Raw genomic sequence first — 25803 nt, 5'->3', positions numbered from 1 at the left:
GGGCGAGAGAGAGAAACCACAGAGAGAGCGGGCGAGAGCGAGCAACCACAGAGAGAGTGAGCGGGCAACCACAGAGAGAGTGAGCGGGCGAGAGAGAGAAACCACAGAGAGAGCGGGCGAGAGCGAGCAACCACAGAGAGAGTGAGCGGGCAACCACAGAGAGAGTGAGCGGGCGAGAGCGAGCAACCACAGAGAGAGAGTGAGCGGGCGAGAGAGAGCAATCACAGAAAGTGAGCGGGCAAGAGAGAGCAACCACAGAGAGAGAGAGCGGGCGAGATCGAGCAACCACGGAGAGCGAGAGCGGGCGAGATCGAGCAACCACAGAGAGAGAGCGGGCGAGAGCGAGCAACCACAGAGAGAATGAGCGGGCGAGAGCGAGCAACCACAGAGAGAGTGAGCGGGCGAGAGCGAGCAACCACAGAGAGAGTGAGCGGGCGAGAGCGAGCAACCACAGAGAAAGCGAGCAGGCGAGAGCGAGCAACTACTAAGAGAGAGATCGACCGAGAGAGATCGACCGAGAGAGATCGACCGAGAGAGATCGACCGAGAGAGATCGACCACAGAGAGAGTGAGCGGGCGAGAGAGAGCAACCACAGAGAGAGTGAGCGGGCGAGAGAGAGCAACCACAGAGAGAGTGAGCGGGCGAGAGAGAGCAACCACAGAGAGAGTGAGCGGGCGAGAGAGAGCAACCACAGAGAGAGTGAGCGGGCGAGAGAGAGCAACCACAGAGAGAGTGAGCGGGCGAGAGAGAGCAACCACAGAGAGAGTGAGCGGGCGAGAGAGAGCAACCACAGAGAGAGTGAGCGGGCGAGAGAGAGCAACCACAGAGAGAGTGAGCGGGCGAGAGAGAGCAACCACAGAGAGAGTGAGCGGGCGAGAGAGAGCAACCACAGAGAGAGTGAGCGGGCGAGAGAGAGCAACCACAGAGAGAGTGAGCGGGCGAGAGAGAGCAACCACAGAGAGAGTGAGCGGGCGAGAGAGAGCAACCACAGAGAGAGTGAGCGGGCGAGAGAGAGCAACCACAGAGAGAGTGAGCGGGCGAGAGAGAGCAACCACAGAGAGAGTGAGCGGGCGAGAGAGAGCAACCACAGAGAGAGTGAGCGGGCGAGAGAGAGCAACCACAGAGAGAGTGAGCGGGCGAGAGAGAGCAACCACAGAGAGAGTGAGCGGGCGAGAGAGAGCAACCACAGAGAGAGTGAGCGGGCGAGAGAGAGAGAGCAACCACAGAGAGAGTGAGCGGGCGAGAGAGAGAGAGCAACCACAGAGAGAGTGAGCGGGCGAGAGAGAGAGAGCAACCACAGAGAGAGTGAGCGGGCGAGAGAGAGAGAGCAACCACAGAGAGAGTGAGCGGGCGAGAGAGAGAGAGCAACCACAGAGAGAGTGAGCGGGCGAGAGAGAGAGAGCAACCACAGAGAGAGTGAGCGGGCGAGAGAGAGAGAGCAACCACAGAGAGAGTGAGCGGGCGAGAGAGAGAGAGCAACCACAGAGAGAGTGAGCGGGCGAGAGAGAGCAACCACAGAGAGAGTGAGCGAGAGAGAGAGAGAGAGAGAGAGAGAGAGAGAGAGAGAGAGAGAGAGAGAGAGTGTGAGTGTGTGTGGGTGAGAGGAATCAACCCCAGAGAGAGAGCAATCACAGAGAGAGCAAGCGGGCGAGAGGGAGCGACCACAGAGAGCGAGCAACCACAGAGAGAGATCGGGCAAGAGGGAGCAACCACAGAGAGAGAAAGAGCAATCATAGAGAGCGAGCGAGTGGGAGCGACCACAGAGAGATAGAGGTCGAGAGGGAGCGACCAAAGAAAGGACAAGTGACTGTCTCTGAAGCAATTGAAAAAAGCCAGACATCTTCCCTTTTACCTCCGCCCCAATCACTCATTTTTAAGAAGAAGGGGAGATGTTCTTACGTGCTAGAAATACGGCTTTCTGATCGTGGGCGATCACCATCAGATCGTTGGTGGGTGACAGGGACAATACGCAGTCCTGTAGCCAGTAGACAGACGGAGCTTTACCTGAGATCTCTTCTTCAGCCTGTGCACAATGCAATAACCGAAGAAGAAGAATTTTATTTACACAAAATAATAAGGTGCAGCAATTGTGGGGTCTGCGGACAAGCGTCATTGTGGGGTCTGCGGATGAGCGTCATCGTGTAACGAGGACTGTATGAAGGGCAGTGAGGGATCTGTGTAACAGAAAAACAGAAACCCCTATACAGGTAAATTAGAAGTTACCTAGCACAGACTTGCACTTATACACATGGCATCCACTGCAGATGGGGATGGATTGTAGAAGCCCAGACCCACACATATATACAGTAACACAACCTACTGAATGTGTTATGTCAGCAAGTAGCAGAGATTAGATCAAAAATAATTTTGCCTGCAGGATCAGACTACACAGCGATTGTTTGCAGTCTGTCGCCATAGAGACGCGTAGCTCTGCATAAGCGCTGTATACACAAATTAGTATATGATCAAACCTATTCATACAGCTGCTTCATTTCTCTTTTTTTCAGCTTCAACACATCTAAAACCAGTTTATAATTATGACTATACATTTTACAATTTCCCTGAATCTCTGCAGGGACAAATTATGACCCTAATGAGCCAATCCTGCCATTATTTCAGCTATTGACAATTTTTTTTCCCCCCATCTTTCTGTAAAAACTGTGCGACTTATTGCTTATTAATAGTAGGTAGCAGTGGATAATTAATAAATGGAAAAGAAGCTGTCAAAAATAATAGCTGTGGGGGGTGGGAGTTCATACAGATCCCACCGCTACCAACAATTGTCCCACCACTGCTATCACTTCATCACAGAGAACACCAGGGAGATCATGACAGAGACCTTAACTTTCATTTTTATTAGCTCAATGCTATGCCCCCAGATTGCGGGATGCGCTAGGTCTTTCAGAATTCCATGAGATCCCCAACTTACAGGATATCTTTGCCCCTGGAGATCACAAACATTAGATATTGCCGTCATGTTTCTTATCGCGATTTTAACTGTCCATAGAAATGAACCATGGCCTGGATAGCAATATCCATCAGACCGTTATTAAGTTGGAGGGCTTAGAATGGTATTACGGTCCCTTCACTATGACGCCGAAAATATATCTCCCGTAAATATTGCATTGATGCAAAACCCCAATATTAATCACTGACTACAGGTGCCAAAAGGTTTGTGATCCTGGCTTTGATCAGGGGAACCTTATTACAGAGAAGCGTACTTTCCCCGCCTCTGATTAAGCAAATCTCAGACTTGGTGTATTTTTATAAAAGCATTTGTCTGCTGGAATTACCTGATCACTGCAGAAGGTCTCTACTTCAATGGTGGTTGAAGTGTTATCCTTTTTTTTTTTTCTCCTCACTACTGTAGGTATAATTCGTTTCTTTTTTTCTCCAGCCACAATTAATCCCATATCTTCAATGTGAGAGTGATCTGACCCCTCTCTGGAGAGGTCATTTGAATTTTATTTTTTCTCTATGACAGAGGCATATTGCAGGTCTAATTAGAGAAAGCATTTAAAAGTCGAAATCCATGTCAAATGTTCCTTGTGTCTCTCAAGTGCTAGGGAGAACCAGGGTGGATAAAAATCAATGTTTTTTTTAAAAAATCAAAAAAATCGGATTTTTTTGATTTAAATCGGATTTTTTTGATTTAAATCGGATTTTTTTCAATAAACTGCTTTTTGAGGAAAATATTTTACCATCCAAAGGTTCTTCCATCATGAGATAAAGCTGAGTTGTTTAACTCAGTAGAATAAAGGCTGTATATGTGTAACATTCACAATGCCATGCTCTTCCAGAGGTTTCTGTAGGATGCTGACTATCCAACAAGTTTGGGCATGTCAACTGAATGGAAAAAGAAACTAAACCAAAAATGAAACCAAGCTAGAAGTGTGGAATTAAAGGGGCAGTATGAACAAAATGTGGAGGCTATTAATAGTTTATACAATTAAGACATGCTGCTTTTAAACACCTACCTATTGCCATATAGTAAAACAAAAAAGATTTTTACTTACTTTGGGGTCCCCCCCTCACCCTGGCGTTAGATCGTTGCCCCTAGTTTTGTCCGTGTAACTATGGGCGCACATGCGCACTGCTCTCACTTCTCATTTTAATCGTGATTTATATTAAAAAAAACCTTTTGATTTAAATCAGTGATTTAAATCATGATTAAAATCATGATTTAAATCGATCCGATTTAAATAGAAAAAAATCTTTTGATTTAAATCGTGATTTAAATCATGATTTAAATCGGCGTGATTTAAATCAATCCACCCTGGGGAGAACCTGAGCATAAGTTCCCCAAAAGGGCTGTCCTATCTGGGCCACGTATGGCATTTGCACAGGGTATTCCATAAATGTCCAACAGATGGGGGTCTCATCTATCTTGGGAATGACGCCCTGTTGTGCATTTACAGGTATTTTCTCCCCAAGCGCGTTCACTCTGCGATTTTCAAAACTCCCGTATGCACGTGCACCCACCTCCGCATTACAGGTGGTGGGTGATGGGGTCCCATTCCCAAGATGAACGTAGCCCCCCCCCCCCCCCCCCCCCAAGAGTGATTCTCACATGTTTAGGTCACACAAAGTTTTATTTAACAAATGCATGAACGAAAAATAATGACCATGTCCTGTAAGATTAGCTTCAGTCCCCTTTTGTAGACAGGATAATGAGGTATTGAAACTTACCAACACTTCCTTACTTTCACGCTCTTCCCATGATCCCCAAAAACTTACCGACACTTCCTTACTTTCATGCTCTTCCCATGATCCCCAAAAACTTACGGATACTTCCTTACTTTCATGCTCTTCCCATGATCCCCAAAAACTTACGGATACTTCCTTACTTTCATGCTCTTCCCATGATCCCCAAAAACGTACCGATACTTCCTTACTTTCATGCTCTTCCCATGATCCCCAAAAACTTACCGATACTTCCTTACTTTCATGCTCTTCCCATGATCCCCAAAAACTTACGGATACTTCCTTACTTTCATGCTCTTCCCATGATCCCCAAAAACTTACCGATACTTCCTTGCTTTCAGGCTCTTCCCATGATCCCTAAAAACTTACCGACACTTCCTTGCTTTCATGCTCTTCCCATGATCCCCAGTCTTCATTTTCCCAGCTGGATAAATTATCTGTGCAAAAGGGGAAAAAAAATAAAGTACAATAAATTTCTGGATCCCTATAGGGTATGAGAGACGGCCGGCACAGTAACACAATATATGGCAAACATTAAAGAATAACACATGGAAATGTAAAAAAGTGAAATCCGCAACCGCAGAGTCTGTGCAGGAAACACTTCTCCTATGCGATAACTTCTAGAAGGTGTAATGAAGACTATAAAGGCCTCTCTGGTGTGAATGGTGGCAGGCAGGAAAATTGGAATATACACATTGTAGCTTCAGACTGAAGGTAGCAAAACCACAAAGACATGCTTCACATTACTCCATCAAGTGTCTGACATTGTGCTTGGTGATGTAAGTCAATGGAAACCCATGCCATGAGTCTGACGCACAGATCTTGCACTTATGTCACTTTCAGTGGCAGGACTTCTCTAGTGAGCGATGCCACAAAGGATCGGAGATTTTTACTCTCCACACTCATCGGCACTCGGGGGCTTCCTTATGCGACCTTTGATAGGTTGTAAATCATCCATGCTCCCCTTCACCGGTGACCGGAGCAGATCAGAAAACTTATGAAGTGCTTTTTGGGTAATGCCTCATCCTATAACGACACCACATAGAAGGTGACTAAGATGTAGAGTACAATGCACACAGTCTATGGAGATGGCATGGCTGTGTGCATGATTTTATGCACCTCTTTCCAGTAAGTGTAGCTGAAAGGTCCTTGCTTCCATATCTGTAACACAGGTTGCAAGGAAAAAAAAAAAAAGCTTGCAAAAGCTCCCACGCAGATCTGTGTGTCGCCATGGTGACAGACTACAAACAAACCTGTGTAGTCAGATTTGGAAGTCGCTTGAATATGTCCAATACGTCTCACTAATGTACATTCGATAAAAAAATTGGAAAACAGATCAAAACGGGACTGATCGCAGGTCCAGACAGCGGCTTACAAACTTACACACCCGGGCCTTCAGCTGGCATGAGAACACCATCGGCGATGGAAGGGAAACCCCTTTCCTCATTTCCAAATGCTTAAATGCTGCCGTCAACACTTGATAGTGGCATCTAAGGGTTTAAACTGCTGCATATGGAGCTGCCTCCGATTGTTGCACTTCATGGGGTATTCCCATCTCAATATGTAGTAGGTGTAATAATAATAATAATAATTAGCAAATACCTCAAATTAGAAATGTAGTATAGTTCTCATGATTAGCTATGTCGCTTACCCCATGTGCAGGGCATTCTAGAAGCTAAGGTATCCATGGTTATCACCACTAGCAACTAACTAACTGTCACTATATGAGTGGTTGTAGCCATGGATACTTAAGCTACTGCAGTGCCCTGCACATAGGGTAAGCCACATAGCTTATCAGGAGAACTATACTACGCTTCTAATTGGAGGGATTTGCTAATAATATTATTATTACTACTACATATTAGGATAGCATCTTGGAAATGGGAATATCCCTTTAAATCCGCTCAAAAACAATGTAGGATCACTTCATCATTTATATTGGGTTTTTTTTTGTCTTCTGGCATGTTTTGCCATTTTTTGCACCCACTTCTTTAAGATGGTGCATGGGGTTTATAAATATTATGCAACATCAAAGATAGTTTTTTGTCTGTTTCTTTTACAGCTTTTGAAACATTTCAGTGCAAAAAGTTGTGTGAAAATTTGTACCACACACATAGACACTTCAGGAGTGGACTAGCGTGCATCTGAACCCCAAAAAATGTGCAACTCTAAATATACAAAGTGCGAGCCCAAAAAGTCAAACTAACCAAACAGGCGAACACATAAAAAAGGCGCAAATGAATAGAGGCACAAAACAGACAAAACTATACAAAAAGAAGAGCCCTGTAGTACAAACATCCAAAGGGTTGGAGGCCTATTGATTCAATCTATACAGAGACAAACGATCAGAGATCGTTCGGTCCCACTACAGTTTGCATAGTGTCGGCAGCACATCCAGAGATCGGAGGTCTGTAACGCCCCGGTGGAGTAGCGTAGTGGCCGTTCGGGCATTCATTGTCTATAGGATGGATGGAGATTAGAACGCGCTCTTTACTGCCATCTCCGGCAGTTCTATAGACAATGAATGAAGCAGAGGTCCATATGGGCGGCCACCACTCGATACTAACACCATTAGGGTCCCAGCACTCGACTCACCCCCCCACCAACAGACGATAGTGCTAAATGTTGGGAATAACCCTTTAATGTACTCCATTGAACAATATTAGATCAATTCTATTAATCTTCTGGTCAAACAATAGACTGCTGTCTAGATGTAGGGAACAGCTATGGGCGACACAGTCACCCCTGAGGAGGTGAAGAGGATGAATGGAGCTGTATCATTTGATAAATTAAAGCTCTGGGTGCCTACGCCAAACATAGGCTCTGCGCAGACTGCAGTAAAGCCCTACATTTTGGAAAAATAGAGATTTTTCAAGTGTAATCTCATTAGCAAACGATCTGCGGGAGTGAGCGATAAAGCACAGTCCACCGCACCGCGGCTCGGAGAGCGCACAATTCATGTGCGGCGGAGAGTCTGACATTTCCATTAGGAATGAGTCACCGCTATGCCAGCGTGCATCCTCCTCATCCCACAGCCGTGCGTGCCCACTGATCAGATGAGAGCGAAATCTGCGTCCCCACAGCAAGCCATCTGCTGAGCGGAGAGGGGACGCCGCGCCACAAACCACGGCCAGAAATCTGCCCCTTCCCTGGAGGTCAAAATGACTCCGTGCATTCTGCACAATAAATATATACGTGGACCCCTTCATCTTAGAGAAACCTTCATGCAGACGTTCCAGGTTCTGCACATACCTGTAAAACCAGTCATTTGCCAGATTCTCCCACATGGGCCATAAACTGCAGAGAGAACAATCTGTTACAGATCGGCTGCAAAATCCACAAGTTTCTGCGCATTTTACCACCAAACACTGGAAAGGGTGAAATCTGCAACATCACCTGACATGATGCCACAATGTCCGCAAACTGCAAGTATCCAGATTATCCTCTGTGGATTTGCATTTAAAAAAATCTCTCCCCCGAGTATTACAGTAATGGCAGCTTCACCTATGTAATCCGCAGATTTTTCCATAAGGCTCGATGGAAGGTAACATTTACGGGAATCTGTGGCCAGGTTTTTGCCCATCCTCCATATTCATGAGCTTTGTATGACCCTACTCCCAGCGCTAATTGGAAGCTTTCTGCCTATGCACAGTGTTTTTATACAGAGCTCAGCCCGCTAAGTGACATTGCTGGAATCAGGGTCTCTGCCCCTACATTATGCTGCTCTTAGACGAGGTAGCAAAAACCATTAAAATAATTAAACATTTTTAATGATAACTTGTGGATTAGTTTTTGGTGCGACCACTGGGACCCCAACTGATTCCAATTCAACCTTTGACCTCCACTCCATTCACCCTCTATGGCAGACCTGTGCAATCTGGGGCCCGCAGGTCACACCCAACCCTCTGGTTGTTCCAGTCTGGCCCACGGACCAAGCTGAAACAGTAGCCCATGGGCTGCACCATGTCCTCCCCCGCCCACTGTCCATCCTCAGGATGCAGACCACGGGGATTACATTGGTGGAGGAGGGGCAGCCAGCTCCATCTTCCACCAATCACAGTGAGGGATAGCTGACATGATGATGTCATTTCAATGCGCTGCTGAGACTCAGTGCAAAGGAGACAGGAGCAGAGCACCGGGGGGAACGGGAGGAAGGCGAGTGTGAGGTGGTTATTTTTCATGTGTATGGGATATTTGTATGTATATATGGAGGTTATGTGTGTGTGGGGGGGCTGAAACATTATATACACGGCCCATCCTATTAGGCTTAGGGGTCAATCACTTTTTTTTTTTTTTTTTTTTTTTTTTTTTTTTTACACAGGGCCCTGTAGGTTTGAATTTCTTTTTCCCTTAATAATAAAGACCTTCCTTGAAAAACTGCATTTTGTGATTACTTGTGTTATCTTTGTCTAATATTTTTATTTTTTTTGGTGATCTGAAGCATTTAAGTGACAAGTACATAAAAGAACAGGAAATCAGGGCAAACATTTCACACCACTGACTATGGAGGACATGCGGGGGGGATCATCCTGTATATAGAAGGCTATGTGGGGGGATCATCCTGTATATACGGAGATTATGTGGGGGGGGCTCATCCTGTATGTATGGAGGTTATGTGGGGGGCTCGCCCTGTATATGCAGAGATCATGTGGGGGCTCATCCTGTATATATGGAGTCTATGTGGGGGGCTCATCCTGTATATAAGGAGGTTATGTGAGGGGGGCTCATCCTGTACATAGGGGGCTTCCCAAATATATTAGGAAACTTCTCCAACCTTTATACGCTGCTAGCGCTTTAGAAGTCTTTATTCTGGCCAATAATCCAGAATTTCTGATTATCCAGTACAACCCTGTCCCCAAAGTTTAGCAGATTAAAGAGTACTTTAATATTTACATCAAATGGGCCCAAGTCTTTGATGAAACACTGATATCTTGTGCCCGCATAATTCCAGACTAACATTCCAGTTGTGATGCTAAACACGGGCATCCGTCTCCATGTGATGGGGACGCAGGCAGTTTCAATGTCACTTTATCTTCAGCCCCGATGGCGTCACTGTCACCACGCGTGCTGCCATCAAGGTGTTATCCGTCAGTCGCTCGCCATCATATACACCAACTATCTGCCTAATTACAGGACGGGCGGTGAGTCACCAGCTCTATGCAATGTGAACCCAGACATAGGATGACGGATGTAGCAGTGCTGGCAGAGCGAGGATGATAGATGTAGCAGTGCTGGCAGAGCGAGGGGCACGGAGGATCAGGTCAGCCCTGAGCATCCTACAATCCTGCTTATATAGGGCCTTTCACTACTCCATAACAAGGAATAGCGGCTGCAGAGCCGAGGGAAATGTAGATGGTCACAGTGCAGTGTCCACAGGCCACACTATCCCATCCTGAGGCCAATAGTCTACAAGCACTCTGAGAATGAAAATGGTGGAGGCCCACAAAGCAGGAGAAGGCTATAGGAAAATAGCAAACTGTTTTCAAGTTTCCTTTTTCTCAGTTCAAAATATAAAATAGGAAATGACAGTTACCAGGAACAGTGGAGGTCAAGATAACGTCTGGAAGACCAAGCAGAATCTCAGCGAGAGCTGCTCGTAGGATTGCTAGAGAGGCAAATCAGAACTCCCGCTTAACTGCGAAAGACCTTCAGAAAGATTTAGCAGACTGTGGAATTGTGTTACATTGTTCTACTGTTCAGAGACACCTGCACAAATATGGCCTTCATGGAAGAGTCATCAGAAGAAAACCTCTCCTGCATCCTCGCCATAAAATTCAGCTTCAGAAATATGCAAAAGAACATCTAGACAAGTCCTGTGGGCCGATGAGATTGAAATAAAAATCTTTCGCCACAAGGATCAAAAGGTATGTGTGAAGGAAAAAGGAAAGAGAACTTTAAGAAAAGAACATCTTGCCAACCATTAACCATGGGGGTGGATCAATCATGCTTTGGGGTTGTGTTGCAGCCAATGGCACAGGGAACATTTCACAGGTACAAGGAAGAATGGATTCAATGAAATTTCAATAAATTACATAGGAACATAGCTAGCAAGGCCGAAAAAAGACATTTGGCCATCCAGTTCGGCCTATATTCCGTCAGAATAAATCCCCAGATCTAAGTCCTTCTAAAGAACCTAATAACTATAAGATACAATATTGTTACGCTCCAGGAAGACATCCAGGCCTCTCTTGAACCCCTCAATTGAGTTCGCTATCGCCACCTCCTCAGGCAATTCTTGATACAAACATAACACCATCTGTAAAAAAGCTCAGAAGAGGATGTCTTCTACAAATGGATAATGATCCTAAACACGTCACAATCCACAACAGACCACCTCGAAAGGCACAAGCTGAAGGTTTTACAATGGCCCTCACAGTCCCCTGATCTGAACATTATTGAAAATCCGTGGATAGACCTCAAATTAGCAGTGCATGCAAGACGACCCAGGAATCTCACAGAACTGCAAGAATTTTCCAAGGAAGAATGGGTGAAAATCCCTCAAAAAATAACTGAAAGACTCTTGTCTCGGATCAAACGTGTTTACAAGCTGTGCAAAAGGGGCTATTGCTAGGTACTAACCATACTTTTGCATCAGCCCATTTTCCTTTTTGTCATTTCATCTTCAACTTGCTTAACTGTTCACAAAGCAGTAATTGTGACCAGGGGTGCCCAAACTTTTACATGCCAATGGTTGCTGTGTCATCAGCCCTTCTTGTCTGCCCTCAGTTAGTGCCCATACAGTAGGTCCCACCCCAGCTGTGGCACCAGAAGCTCCCTCTGCCAGTATCGCCTTCACAGCACATTTTCTATTCAATGACAGCAAGCAGGGAATTTACAGACCGGAAAGACCTGACAAATATATTAGAAAATTGCAGATTTTACATCACACAGTAAATAATATTTATTGTCTCCCACCGGTGAATGGAAGCCGTGTAATGGCAGGAGACAAGCGGCGCCAGCAACACCCACACGCTCCGAGCTGACAGCTGCCGTCAGTGCAGCAGACAGTTTAATGTTTTTCTGTAGAATGCTTATATAGAAATCCTCACTTACAACACTGCGTACTGGTGTGTACAGCAGCCTGTACTCTGCCATCAGGGGAACAGCAGGTAATGTGTAACGATCTGCAGCTCAGCACGTTCCTACCAGAGGAATCCTAGGAATCACGCAATGTCCCAACAACTACTACTCACATCATTAATGACTTCACTACGTGGATACATCACATCGGCAGATGATTTCTCCAATCTCTATGGAAACGCTCGATCTGTCCACAATGTATAGTAACGTATGGCTCCGTGCTATGACGGGGGACGTCATCATCATCATCATCCTCTCCTGACCCCATAACATTACTAGATACTCAAAATAGCCAACTGGGCTAGAACTGGAATTGTTCAGCCTTTTATTTCTTTTACGTGTATTTATTTTACGCTTCCAGACCACAGAAATCATAACTTTACACAATGCATTTTTTTCTTTATCAGTAGGGCTTGCGCGCACGTTGCAGACTTGGTGAGTTTTCGGCGTGCAGATTTGTTAGCAAGAACTGAAGCAATCCTGATGCCAGCACTGAAGGGTCATGCACACGTTGAGTATTTTTGACTTGCAGATAATAATCTGCCGCGTGTCAATTCTCTGTGTGTTTTTCAGCATCGACCTCACTCAAATCAGTCAAAAAATGCAGGCAAAAACGCACCAAAAACGCGCATTTTTTGCAGCTGCATTTTTCCTGCCAAGAGATGGAGAAATGGTGCACAGGTGTGACACACACACACACAGCACAGGTGTGACACACACACACACAGCGCAGGTGTGACACACACACACACAGCGCAGGTGTGACACACACACACACACAGCGCAGGTGTGACACACACACACACAGCGCAGGTGTGACACACACACACACAGCGCAGGTGTGACACACACACACACAGCGCAGGTGTGACACACACACACACAGCGCAGGTGTGACACACACACACACAGCGCAGGTGTGACACACACACACACAGCGCAGGTGTGACACACACACACACAGCGCAGGTGTGACACACACACACACAGCGCAGGTGTGACACACACACACACAGCGCAGGTGTGACACACACACACACAGCGCAGGTGTGACACACACACACACAGCGCAGGTGTGACACACACACACACAGCGCAGGTGTGACACACACACACACAGCGCAGGTGTGACACACACACACACAGCGCAGGTGTGACACACACACACAGCGCAGGTGTGACACACACACAGCGCAGGTGTGACACACACACAGCGCAGGTGTGACACACACAGCGCAGGTGTGACACACACACACACAGCGCAGGTGTGACACACACACACACAGCGCAGGTGTGACACACACACACACAGCGCAGGTGTGACACACACACACACACAGCACAGGTGTGACACACACACACACAGCACAGGTGTGACACACACACACACACAGCACAGGTGTGACACACACACACAGCACAGGTGTGACACACACACACAGCACAGGTGTGACACACACACACAGCACAGGTGTGACACACACACACACAGCACAGGTGTGACACACACACACACAGCACAGGTGTGACACACACACACACACAGCACAGGTGTGACACACACACACACAGCACAGGTGTGACACACACACACACACACACAGCACAGGTGTGACACACACACACACACACACAGCACAGGTGTGACACACACACACAGCACAGGTGTGACACACACACACACACACACACACACACACACACACACACACACACGTGACACACACTGCATAGGCTGCACAAACACACACACTATACCGCCACTGACCCGGGTTCTTCTTCTCCTCTCGCAGCTGAGGGAACAGGAAGTCCCGGACCTGCCTGATGTCCTGGAAGCGGCAGAACTCCAGCAGGGTGCACGCCATTCTGCCTCCGCCGAGTCTCGCCGCCTGTCAGCCTCCCGGCAGCGGCTCCCGTCACCTCTCCCAGCTGCGGAGCTGCTCCACCGGAACTGCGTCATTCTGGTGAGTTGTCAGACTGAATTCAAGATACTTCTACGCATGCTCAAACTTCCTCCCTGCTTCCCTGGTACCGAAAGCCACAGTCTTCTGCAGCTTTTCTGTTTCCATAGCGATTGGAAAAAGTCACATGATCGAAGACTGCTGTCTTTTCCGCCATCTTTCTTTGTGGCAGATTTGTCACAACCTTCATGCGTGGGCATCTGTCTTTTGTTGCCCATAGCGACCAATCAGGGCTCAGCTTTCATTTCTAAAAACTGCTCTGGAAAAATGAAAGCTGATATCTGATTGGTTGTTATGGATTAATAGGAATCTGTGTATTTATCACCTATAGCAACCAATCACAACAGAGCTTTAATTTTTGCAGAGCAGTTTAAAAAATGAAAGCTGAATTCTGATTGGTTGTTATAGAAAACAAAGACAGTGGCCTACAATGTACTTTATCTGCTTGTTGTCAGTGAATGGAACTGACAGCAAGCAGTCATTTTAACCCCTTCCCTCTGCAGCCAATTTTCCTTTTGTTTTTCCTCTCCTTCCCAGAGCCGTAACTTCTTTTACTTTTTCCGTCGTCGCTCCCATATGACGACTTGTTTGTTTTTTTTGCGGGATGAGTTGTGGTTTTGAATGGCGCCATTTTTCCATATGATTTATTGAAAAAAATGAGGGGAAAGAAATCCAACTGCGATGAAACGGTGGAAAAAAAATGCAATTCCGCCGTCGTTTTTAGAGTTTTGTTATCACAGCTTTCAGTGCGCGGTCACAATCACCCAGTAAGGCTAGTTTCACATTTGCATTTAAAAACGCAGCGTTTTTATCGCAAACGCATGTGGTGAAAAAACGCATGTAAATGCGTGCAAACGCTGCATTTTTTAGACGCATGCGTTTTTGCATGCAGAAAAAAAATGCGGCGTTTTACCGCGTTTACATGCGTTTTTCCTGTGCTTGCGTTTTTGAAACGCATGCTGAGAAGTGTGTGACAGCTGCCAATCATCAAAATCAACAAGAAAACCCACTATAAATAGAAATAGCTAGGGTTAGGGGTAGGGGTAGGGTTAGGATACCTAGGGTTAGGGGTAGGGTTAGGATACCTAGGGTTAGGGTTAGGATCCCTAGGGTTAGGGTAGGGTTAGGGGTAGGGTTAGGGGTAGGGTTAGGGGTAGGGTTAGGATCCCTAGGGTTAGGGGTAGGGTTAGGGGTAGGGTTAGGATACCTAGGGTTAGGGTTAGGATCCTTAGGGTTAGGGGTAGGGTTAGGATCCCTAGGGTTAGGGGTAGGGTTAGGATCCCTAGGGGTAGGGGTAGGGTTAGGATACCTAGGGTTAGGGGTAGGGTTAGGATCCCTAGGGTTAGGGTTAGGATCCCTAGGGTTAGGGTAGGGTTAGGGGTAGGGTTAGGGGTAGGGTTAGGATCCCTAGGGTTAGGGGTAGGGTTAGGGGTAGGGTTAGGATCCCTAGGGTTAGGGTTAGGATCCCTAGGGTTAGGGTAGGGTTAGGGGTAGGGTTAGGGGTAGGGTTAGGATCCCTAGGGTTAGGGGTAGGGTTAGGGGTAGGGTTAGGATACCTAGGGTTAGGGTTAGGATCCTTAGGGTTAGGGGTAGGGTTAGGATCCCTAGGGTTAGGGGTAGGGTTAGGATCCCTAGGGGTAGGGGTAGGGTTAGGATACCTAGGGTTAGGGGTAGGGTTAGGATTTGGATCCCTTTATCACCTTGATGGTGGGGGGTGGCTTATCAGGGTGTATTCTTGTTTTTTTCTATAAAAACGCATGGGTTTGTAAAGCAAACAAACGCATGTGCTTAAAAACGCATGCGTTTATATAGACAGCAATACTTTTTTTGCGGCAAAAAAACGCCTCTAGAAATTACTACATGTTGCATTTCTGCAACAAAACGCAAGCATGTAAAAAACGCATGCATTGTCAAACGCGGCAAAACGCATGCGTTTTTAATGTTAAACATAGGAAAAAACGCATGCGTTTTTTTGCAGAAAAACGCAGCGGCAAAAAACGCAAATGTGAAACCAGCCTAACCTGATCCTCCTGGGGGGTACGATGATGACGGCCATAACAAACGTGTATTTTTTAAAAAAATGTGATTGTTTTAATGGGAAGAAAAATCCTAAACTTTGCAAAAAAAATAAATAAACTGTGGCGCCATTTTCTGAGACCCGGAACTTTTTTATTTCTATGTTTACAAGGTTTTTTTTCCAAGTGCTGAACTCTAGTTTTAATTGGTGCTATATTGGGGCACATATGACGCTTTTAACGCCTTTTAATGCATTTTTCTGGGTGAAGCGGTGACCGAAAATCGTCAATTTTGGTGTTTTAATAAGTTTTCTTAACGACATTTACCGTACAGTTAAATAATTTTCGATTTTGATGGGATTTTTACAGATGCGGCGATACTGAATATGCTTATTTTTATTTATTTTTAAAGGAAAGTGATTCAATTTTTTTTCACGTTTCATAAAATTTTTCATTTTTTTATTAATTTTTATCCCCTTTAGAGGACTTGAACCTGAAATTGATCGCTTTTCTATATATCACAGTATGGCAGTATATAGTGAAATTACGGACCCCCGTGAAGCCCGGCTGCCGGCAGATACAGAGTTGTCTTCCTGTGCTGTATGCAAGTGTTCTGTAATTTGCTGTAGGTGGTGTGTGTTTATCTCCTGGTCCCTGTTCCCATTTAGTTTATTCCTCCCTGTCCCTATCTTCCTACCTATTGATGGTTGGTGCTTTTGTGTAATAGAGGTTCTCTGTTATCCCTGCCTTGTCTTTTGTCTCTTGTTTACCTTACATTTCTGTCCCAGGCCTCATGGGGTGGAGGAGGGGGCAACCAGTGATTATCAGGAGCATCGTAAGGTCGGAGACTCAGGCTTCCCTACAATCAAGAGTGCTCCCACGAAAGGGATAGGTAGGGTCCCCGTTCCAGGGACAGTTCGAGGCCCCACTTACCAAAGACCGTCACTGACACAGAGGCAGCAAAACAACCCCAAAATATCTTTGAACCATCACCATATTTAACTGTAGGTACTGTGGTCTTTCCTTTGTAGGCCCCATTCTTTTTTTGGTACATTCTGACAAGGTGGCTCTTTTAGTTCGGGTCCCTGGCACTGCTGCAATAATCATTTTTGAAATTTGTCCCTCATACCTCGAAATCGCCACGGGGGCAGGTCTTCCCCCCCTAATCCAGACGCACCACAGCCCTCACTTATGACCTCTGCGCGCCGGATGCCGCCTCCTCTTACTTCATTAGCATCTCCGGCGCCTGCGCTGTAAGTTCGAAGGGCAGCGCAAATGCGGGAACGCTAATGAAGGAAGATGAGGCGGCGCCCGGCGCGCAGAGGCCATGAGTGGTGCGTCTGGATTAGGGGGGAAAGACCTGCCCCCGTGGCGATTTCACGGTATGAGGGACAAATTTCAAAAACGATTATTTCAGCAGTGCCAGGAACAAGAACTAAAAGAGCCACCTTGTCAGAATGCAGCATTAGTACAGCACAAGGTGGCTCTTTTAGTTACAAAAGCCTGGGGGGGGGTGACAGGTTCCCTTCAACAGCAGCCAGCCAATCCCAGGTCTGCAGCTGATGTCAGCGGGCATGTCGCCCGAGTATGACGTTATTTCCATACGCCCGCAAGTCCGTGCCTCAGATGAATTGGGGAGAAGACACCGCTGGACCGCAGTCAGGTAAGGGAAAACTTTTTTTTTTGCAAAGCTGCATTATGGTGGCAGGGTGGAGACACATGAAGGCAGGGTGGGAGAACGTAAGGAGCCAGGAATGAGAAACGTGAGGTCCAGAATGGAGTACATACGGGATGTGGGGCATTATTACTTTAGGGGCCAATGAAGGGATATTATTAGTGATGAGCGAGTGTACTCGTTGCTCGGGTTTTCCCGAGCACGCTTGGGTGATCTCCAAGTATTTGTGACTGCTTGGAGATTTAGTTTTCCTTGCCACAGCTGGATGATTTGCAGCTACTAGCCTGCTTGATTACATGTGGGGATTCCCTAGCAACCAGGCAACCCCCACATGTACTCAGGCTGGCTAGTAGCTGTAAAGCATTCAGCTGCGGCAAGGAAAACTAAATCTCCGAGCAGTCATAAATACTCAAAGACCACCCAAGCGTGCTCTGGAAATCCCGAGCAACCAGTATATTTGCTCATCACTAGATATTATTACTGTTGTGATGTACGGTATTTCATTTTTCAGGATACTATTTTAAGTGAACGGGGAGGTCCTGTTATTGTGCAGGGTGACATAGTTGCTTTTTTTTTCTTAATCTGGAATAGTAAAAGTTGGAGAATGTGCTCTAGATAACTGTTATTTTCTGCAGAGATGAGTCCTGGTTGGAAGAAGTTATGACGGTTTGTGCTAGATGAAAATGAAGGGCTTAAACTAGAGACATCACTGGTGGATCAGTGTGTTACCTGTACACTGACACTATATGCTGTATACTGTGTACAGAGCTCCTGTGCATAAAATCACTGGTAATCTTTGTATTATCTGTACACTCACAATATACTCTCTATATTATATAAAGAAGTCCTGTGTATAATGTCACTGGTGATTACTATATTACCTGTACACTGATACTATATACAGAGCTCCTGTGTATAATGTCACTGGTGATCCCTGTATTACCTGTACACTGATACTATATACAGAGCTCCTGTGTATAATGTCACTGGTGATCCCTGTATTACCTGTACCCTGACACTATATACAGAGCTACTGTGTATAATGTCACTGGTGATCCCTGTATTACTTGTACACTGACACTATATACAGAGCTTCTGTGTATAATGTCACTGGTGATCACTGTATTACCTGTACACTATACACTATAAACAGAGCTACTGTGTATAATGTCACTGGTGATCACTGTATTACCTGTACACTATACACTATATACAGAACTCCTGTGTATAATGTCACTGATGATCACTGTATTACCAGTACACTGACACTATATACAGAGCTACTGTATATAATGTCACTGGTGATCACTGTATTACCTGTACACTGACACTATATATAGAGCTCTTCTGTATAATGTCACTGGTGATCACTGTATTACCTGTACACTGACATTATATACAGAGCTCCTGTGTATAATGTCACTGGTGATCACTGTGTTACCTGTACACTGACACTACATACAGAGCTCCTGTGTATAATGTCACCGGTGATCACTGTATTACCTGTACACTGACACTATATACAGATTTTCTGTGTGTAATGTCACTGGTTGTCATGTCGGACGCTATTCACACTAGGGCGTCCGACAGACAGCGGTAATTCCACATTCGTCCACTATACGCTCAGTGGCACCGGCTAGACTTTATCCAGGTTGTCCGGGGTTAATCTACCTGGTAATCGGGTTGGAGGCTGGGTCACGCTCATGGCCTTTAAATAGTCATTCTGGACTTTGGGCGTCGCCAATTATAGCTTGTGTCACGGCTGGGTTCACGGTCGAAAAACTGCCTTATCCTATCCGGGTGGTCACCATCAATGCTGCTTCTCTCCCACAGGGGGAGATTACTGAGTTTGTGGCTGAGGTTAAACTCCACATTGGGGTCCTACATTCTGAGCAAGTTACATGTAGCGTGCTCAGTAATCTTCCTGCACAAATGGTTCTGGGTTTTCCATGGTTGTCTATGCACAACCCGGTGATTGACTGGAAAACTCAGGACGTAATTCAGTGGAGCGGATTCTGCCAGGAGAATTGTCTGGCCACATGTGTGTCCGCTGTGACTCCTAGCATTCCTGAGTCTCTGCTGGATTTCGCGGATGTGTTCTCTGAGAAGGGTTGCTCAGAATTGCTACCACATCGACCCTATGACTGTACTATTAGGTTTAAACCAGGGGTCAAATTGCCGAAAGCTAGGATGTTTAACATTTCTGGTCCTGAGAGGCAAGCTTTAAAGGATTACATTGCTGAGAGTTTGAGCAAAGGGCACATCAGGCCTTCGTCCTCGCCGGTGGCAGCGGGGTTCTTCTTCGTTAAGAAGAAAGATGGCGGACTACGCCCGTGTTTGGATTTCAGGGAGTTAAACCAGATTACGGTTCGTGATCCATACCCTATGCCACTGATACCTGATTTGTTCAACCAGGTGGCTGGTGCTAGGTGGTTCTCCAAGCTTGACCTCAGGGGGGCGTACAACCTCATAAGAGTCCGTCAAGGTGATGAGTGGAAGACGGCTTTTAATACTCCTGAGGGTCATTTTGAAAATTTGGTGATGCCATTTGGGTTGACAAACGCGCCTGCTGTATTTCAACGTTTCATAAATAATGTGTTCTCTCATGTCCTGGGGAAATTCGTTATTGTGTACCTAGATGACATTCTCATTTATTCATGCGACCGTGATACTCATTTAGAGCATGTTAGGCAGGTGTTACAGCTACTCAGAGAGAATAAGCTGTATGCAAAACTGGAGAAATGTGTATTTTCGGTTCAGGAGTTGCCTTTCTTGGGTTATATTGTGTCTGCTTCAGGGTTTAAAATGGACGCCGCTAAGGTGCAAGCGGTGCTGCATTGGGAACGGCCTGATAACCTAAAAGCACTTCAGCGATTCCTTGGATTTTCTAATTATTATAGAAAGTTTATCAAAGATTTTTCTACCGTTGCTAAACCGCTTACTGATATGACGAAGAAGGGTACCAATTTCTCCGCCTGGCCTGAGGCTGCTGTGCGCGCATTTGAATTTCTGAAGAACAGTTTTGCTTCAGCTCCCATTCTGGTGCAACCGGACGTATCAAAACCGTTTACCGTGGAAGTCGATGCGTCTGAGGTTGGAGTGGGGGCGGTGCTGTCACAAGGCTCATCCTTGGGCGAGTTGCGTCCATGCGCCTACTTTTCCAAGAAGCTGTCGCCCGCCGAACGTAACTATGATATCGGCAACAGGGAGTTGTTGGCTATCAAGTTGGCTTTTGAGGAATGGCGACACTTCTTGGAGGGGTCGGTACATCAGGTTACTGTTGTTACCAACCATAAGAATCTGCTTTATTTGGAGTCAGCCAAGCGTCTGTCCCCCAGGCAGGCTCGCTGGGCATTGTTTTTCACGCGATTCAACTTTTTTGTTACGTACCGACCGGGGTCTAAGAACACTAAGGCGGACGCTTTGTCCAGGTGTTTTCCGGGGGGAGAACCTCGGGAAGATCCAGTACCCATCCTCCAAAAGGGTGTAGTGGTCTCGGCTCTCACGACAGAGGTTGAGGCTGAGATTGCCGAGGCTCAGGAGGAGGTACCACCAGAGCTTCCCATTAACAAATCGTTTGTACTGCTCCATCTTCGCCTAAAGGTGTTGGGTGAGCATCATGATACTGTTCTGGCTGGCCATCCAGGGGTTAGGAGTACCTTGGAGTTGGTAAGGCGTCGGTTTTGGTGGCCCAAAATCCGACAGGACGTGGTCTCGTACGTATCAGCATGTACCACGTGTGCTAGGGCTAAGACGCCTCGCTCCCGTCCTGCTGGCTGATTACATCCTCTAGGGATGGTGGTCAGACTTCACGGGGTCCCATATGACATAGTGTCGGATAGGGGTGCTCAGTTTGTGGCAAAGTTTTGGAAAGCATTTTGCTCACGGATGGGGATCAAGTTGTCGCATTCTTCGGCGTTTCATCCTCAGTCAAATGGTCAGACCGAGCGTATTAACCAGAATTTGGAGCAGTACTTACGCTGCTTTGTTTCTGACAACCAGGAGGAGTGGTCGACGTTCCTTCCTTTGGCTGAGTTTGCCATTAATAATCACCACCAGGAATCGTCTGGGGAGTCACCGTTCTTTTGTGTTTACGGGTACCATCCTCAATTTTGTACTCTGCGTCAGGGTGGCTCTGCTGGCGTTCCGGAGGAGGACCAGCTAGGAGCACAACTGTCATCCGTTTGGAGGAGAATGAAACAGCGCTTGCTGAGCGTGGGTGCTAGGTACAAACGAGTGGCTGACAGTAGACGTGTGCCAGGTCCGGACCTGAGTGTGGGTGATTGGGTGTGGTTGTCCACAAAAAACATAAAACTCAAAGTACCATCCCTGAAATTGGGTCCAAGGTTTATTGGTCCATTTAGGGTCGCCGCCATCATTAACCCGGTAGCCTACCGATTGGAGCTTCCTACGGTATATAAAATACACAACGTGTTTCACAGATCTCTTTTAAAGAAGGTGGTGGGTTCCGTGGACGCGGCGCCGATGCCACCTCCAGTCTTGGTGGATGGCAATTTGGAGTTTGAAGTCTCCAAGGTGGTTGACTCTCGTGTAGTGCGCCGCACATTATAGTACCTGGTACACTGGCGTGGTTATGGGCCAGAGGAGAGGTCTTGGGTACCAGCTTCAGACATACATGCGGACCGGCTGGTCAGTATGTTTCACCACCGCCATCCGGACAAGCCGGGTCCTATAACTCGTGAGGGCCCTGGGGTCCCTCGTAGAAGGCAGGGTACTGTCATGTCGGACGCTATTCACACTAGGGCGTCCGACAGACAGCGGTAATTCCACATTCGTCCACTATACGCTCAGTGGCGCCGGCTAGACTTTATCCAGGTTGTCCGGGGTTAATCTAGCTGGTAATCGGGTTGGAGGCTGGGTCACGCCCATGGCCTTTAAATAGTAATTCTGGACTTTGGGCGTCGCCGATTATAGCTTGTGTCTTGTGCCTGGTGATCTCGGTCTGGAGTGGTGGTCTAGGAGAAGTAATATCGTATCTGGTGGTGTATTATCCTTTGTCATATTTCTCCTTCCTATATTTGTATTTGTTTTGCCCTGTGCACATTATAGTGTTTTCCTGTGTGTCTGCGGCGTGGTGCGTTTTTAGTTTTCCCTGTCTGTGCTTTCTGTAGGGGTTGGTGTGTGGTCTTATCACTGGGTGGTGGGTGGAGGTTTCAGCTTAGTACTGAAACAGGAGTCAGGGTCAGGCCTGGCGACCCAGACAAGCACACCATCAGTGTAAATTCTGGGAGAGGGACAGACAGGGTTTTCCCTAGTCTTAGGGATATCACAGGGGCCTGGGTAATCAGCTGTAGTCTACCCAGTACCCGCGTGACACCGGTGATCACTGTATTATCTGTACACTATATACAGAGCTCCTGTGTATAATGTCACCAGTGATCACTGTATTACCTGTTCACTATATACAGAGTTCCTGTGTATGTCACAGGTGATCACTGTATTACCTGTACACTGACACTATATACTGAGCACCTGTGAATAATGTCACTGGCGATCACTGTATTACCAGTACACTGACACTATATACAGAGCTCCTGTGTATAATGTCATCATTGATCACTGTATTTCCTGTACACTGTATACAGAGCTCCTTTTTATAATGTCATCAGTGATCACTGTATTACCAGCACATTATACACTATATATAGAGCTCCTGTGTATAATGTCACCAGTGATCACTGTATTACCTGTACGCTAAACCCTATATACAGAACTCCTGTGTATAATGCCACGAGCGATTACTGTATTACCTGTATGTTATACATTATATACAGAGCTCCTGTGTATAATATCACAGGTGATCACTATATTACCTGTACACTGACACTATATACAGAGCTCCTGTGTATAATATCACAGATGATCACTGTATTACCTGTATACTGACACTATATACAGAGCTCCTGTGTATAATATCACAGGTGAATGCTGTATTACCTGTATATTATACACTATATACAGAGCTCCTGTGTATAATGTCACCAGTGATCACTGTATTACCGGTATATTATAAGCTATACGCAGAGCTCCTGTGTATAATGTCACCAGTGATCACTGTATTACCTGTACACTGACACTATATACAAGGCTCCTGTGTATAAAGTCACTAGTGATCCCTGTATTATGTGTACACTGACACTATACACTGTATACTATGTGCAGAGCTCCTGGGTATAATGGCACTTATGGTAATATTAGTATTGTGTTTTGTTGTTTTTTTATTAATTACCAATATTGTAGTATTCGGTCATTGTTTGACGCCATTTGTTCCCCGGTATGTGGTATTATTCTGTCACTATGTGGTGGTGATACGTGGTCTGGTCATGTTGTGGCAGTATTTGTTCCTTGTATGTGGCATTATTGTTCATTTTAAAAAATGTATGTGACTCATTTACTTAAAGAAAAATAAAGAAAAACATACCTAAAAAGACTATTGGATACTTAAAGAAATGTTTAATAGGTTAGAGTGGAGTAGGGCCCGGAAAAAAGAGTCAACCTTGTCATGGTGGCGGCTTAAAAAATCTTTTGGCCAAAACAAAAGCTGCTGGCTATGTATGTGATCTGGTGATCGATGGAAACTGTTAATGTGTGATTGGTGAGGACGTGGTGCAGAAGTGGAGTTTTTTCAAGAGTGGGTGCGATGGGACTCTGGAAAGTTCGAGGGATGAAGGCTGAGCCGGGGTGGAGTCTCAAGGGAGCCCGAAAATTTTGCCAGTATGGGGCCCTGAAATTCATAATAGCAGCCCTGTACACACGTCATCCACTTTTTTTTTTTTCAAAATTCCCATTTAAAGTGTGAACCTGTCATGTAAAATGACGCTATTAACTTATAGATATGGGGTTAATTGACAGATTGACAGGTTAACAGCAGTCTGACACCGTGCGGCTGCAGCAATAAGAGCCCCACTGCCGGGAGGAAATTCATTTTATTGTCTAGCCTTTATTTACATGTGATGTTATCGCTTTTTTGATGCTGCCGTCCTTCTCTCTTTTTTTGTGTCATGCTGCAAATAAATCTGCTTTGATTTTGATACTTGCTGATATTTGTCTCTGACATCATGTTACTGATTTAGTCTTGTGCGGATTACATGCACGTTTTACCTGCAGGACTAGGGGGAAAATCCGCATATAAATGTCAGCGTTCCTGCAAGAGAAGTTGACGTGGTGAAGATTTCAAACATGTGTCGTCTTGGAGAATTATGTTACCCGGTCGTAAAGAGTGGAATTTTTTTTTTACCACTTTCACATTTGAATTTTTTTTTTCTTTACAAATTGAGTACATTATATTGGAAAGTGAATTGTATCATTATAAACTGCAAAAAAAAGGAGCCCTCAAAGGTACATGGAGGGAGGAATACAAGGATTATGGATCTTGACAGAGGCGAGGAAGAATTAAAAGAGGAAAAATGAAAAATAGCCTGGTCATGTGGGGGTTAAGCCATAGTAGCTTTGTTTTCTACAGTTCCCTGTAATGACTTCTTAATCTGCAGCAAGCTATTGTCTCCTTTATCACCTCGAAAGTTCCCATAAGTCTGGTAGAAAATGCCTTATACTGATGCCACCTTATGGTCAGCTTTTCAAACTACAGCTCTACAGCTATTTTTTTGCCTCTTTTTTTTCAGCATCTTTTTTTTTCACACACAAGGCTTTGTTTTCTGTGGGTCACATTATAATATTTCTAGCTCTGTTTGAGGTAGATATAAACTACTTTGTCTTTTACATATTTTTTTTATCACGCAATTATAGAAAAATAAGCAATTTTTAACTTTAGTACTTGTTTATATTTTTTTATTTTTACATTTTTTATAACTTTTTTTTTTTATTTTTTTGCAGATGTTTAATACGTGTATGTATATTTTACGTCTTCCAAAAGATGATAAAATATATTTTTTATTTAGTCCACCTCAGTCAATTCATTGCTGCATGCAGGCTCAGGTCATCCCTATAGTACCATCAAGGCCAACCCAGTTGGTCAGTACCTCAGGATGGGGCGGATCTGTTCCTGAGTCCAAATTCGAGTCCCAGTCATCTGACCTTCAACAAAGATTCAGGGCAAAGGGATATAGTAATAGGTGTATTAAAGCAGGGTATCTCAGAGCTAAACATCAACCACGAGATACACTATTACATCCTCAAAATAAAAATTATACTAAGGATGAGATGATCCGTTTTATTTCAACCTATAATGAGGAGTGGAACACCATGAGGAATTATATATATAACCAACATTCAAAAGTGACCAAAACATCAGCCAGAAAGCATTGGTACTGAGATGTGATCTGTGGTCCCCACCTGCAGAACCACTCCTTTATTGAGTGTGTCTTGATAATTGCCAAGGTTTCTCCTT

The 25803-nt window shown here is 45.5% G+C and overlaps 1 protein-coding gene across 2 annotated transcripts in view; it reads right to left on the bottom strand.

Moving 5' to 3' along the window:
- RAB3GAP2 (RAB3 GTPase activating non-catalytic protein subunit 2) overlaps positions 1 to 13756 on the bottom strand; it is a 54901-nt gene extending 41145 nt beyond the window's left edge. For both annotated transcript variants that reach the window (XM_077282242.1, XM_077282243.1), the window contains exons 1-3: positions 13553 to 13756; positions 5074 to 5141; positions 1900 to 2023 (exon numbers count right to left, since the gene is read on the bottom strand). In XM_077282242.1, coding sequence (XP_077138357.1) covers positions 1900 to 2023; positions 5074 to 5141; positions 13553 to 13649 — 289 coding nt within the window. In that variant the 5' untranslated portion in view covers positions 13650 to 13756. The remainder of the gene's footprint in view (positions 1 to 1899; positions 2024 to 5073; positions 5142 to 13552) is intronic.
- Between the last annotated feature and the right edge of the window lie 12047 nt (positions 13757 to 25803).

The sequence above is a fragment of the Ranitomeya variabilis genome, chromosome 2 (assembly GCF_051348905.1).
Source record: "Ranitomeya variabilis isolate aRanVar5 chromosome 2, aRanVar5.hap1, whole genome shotgun sequence".
NCBI classification, from domain to species: domain Eukaryota; kingdom Metazoa; phylum Chordata; class Amphibia; order Anura; family Dendrobatidae; genus Ranitomeya; species Ranitomeya variabilis.
This window is presented reverse-complemented; position numbering and strand designations above follow the sequence as displayed.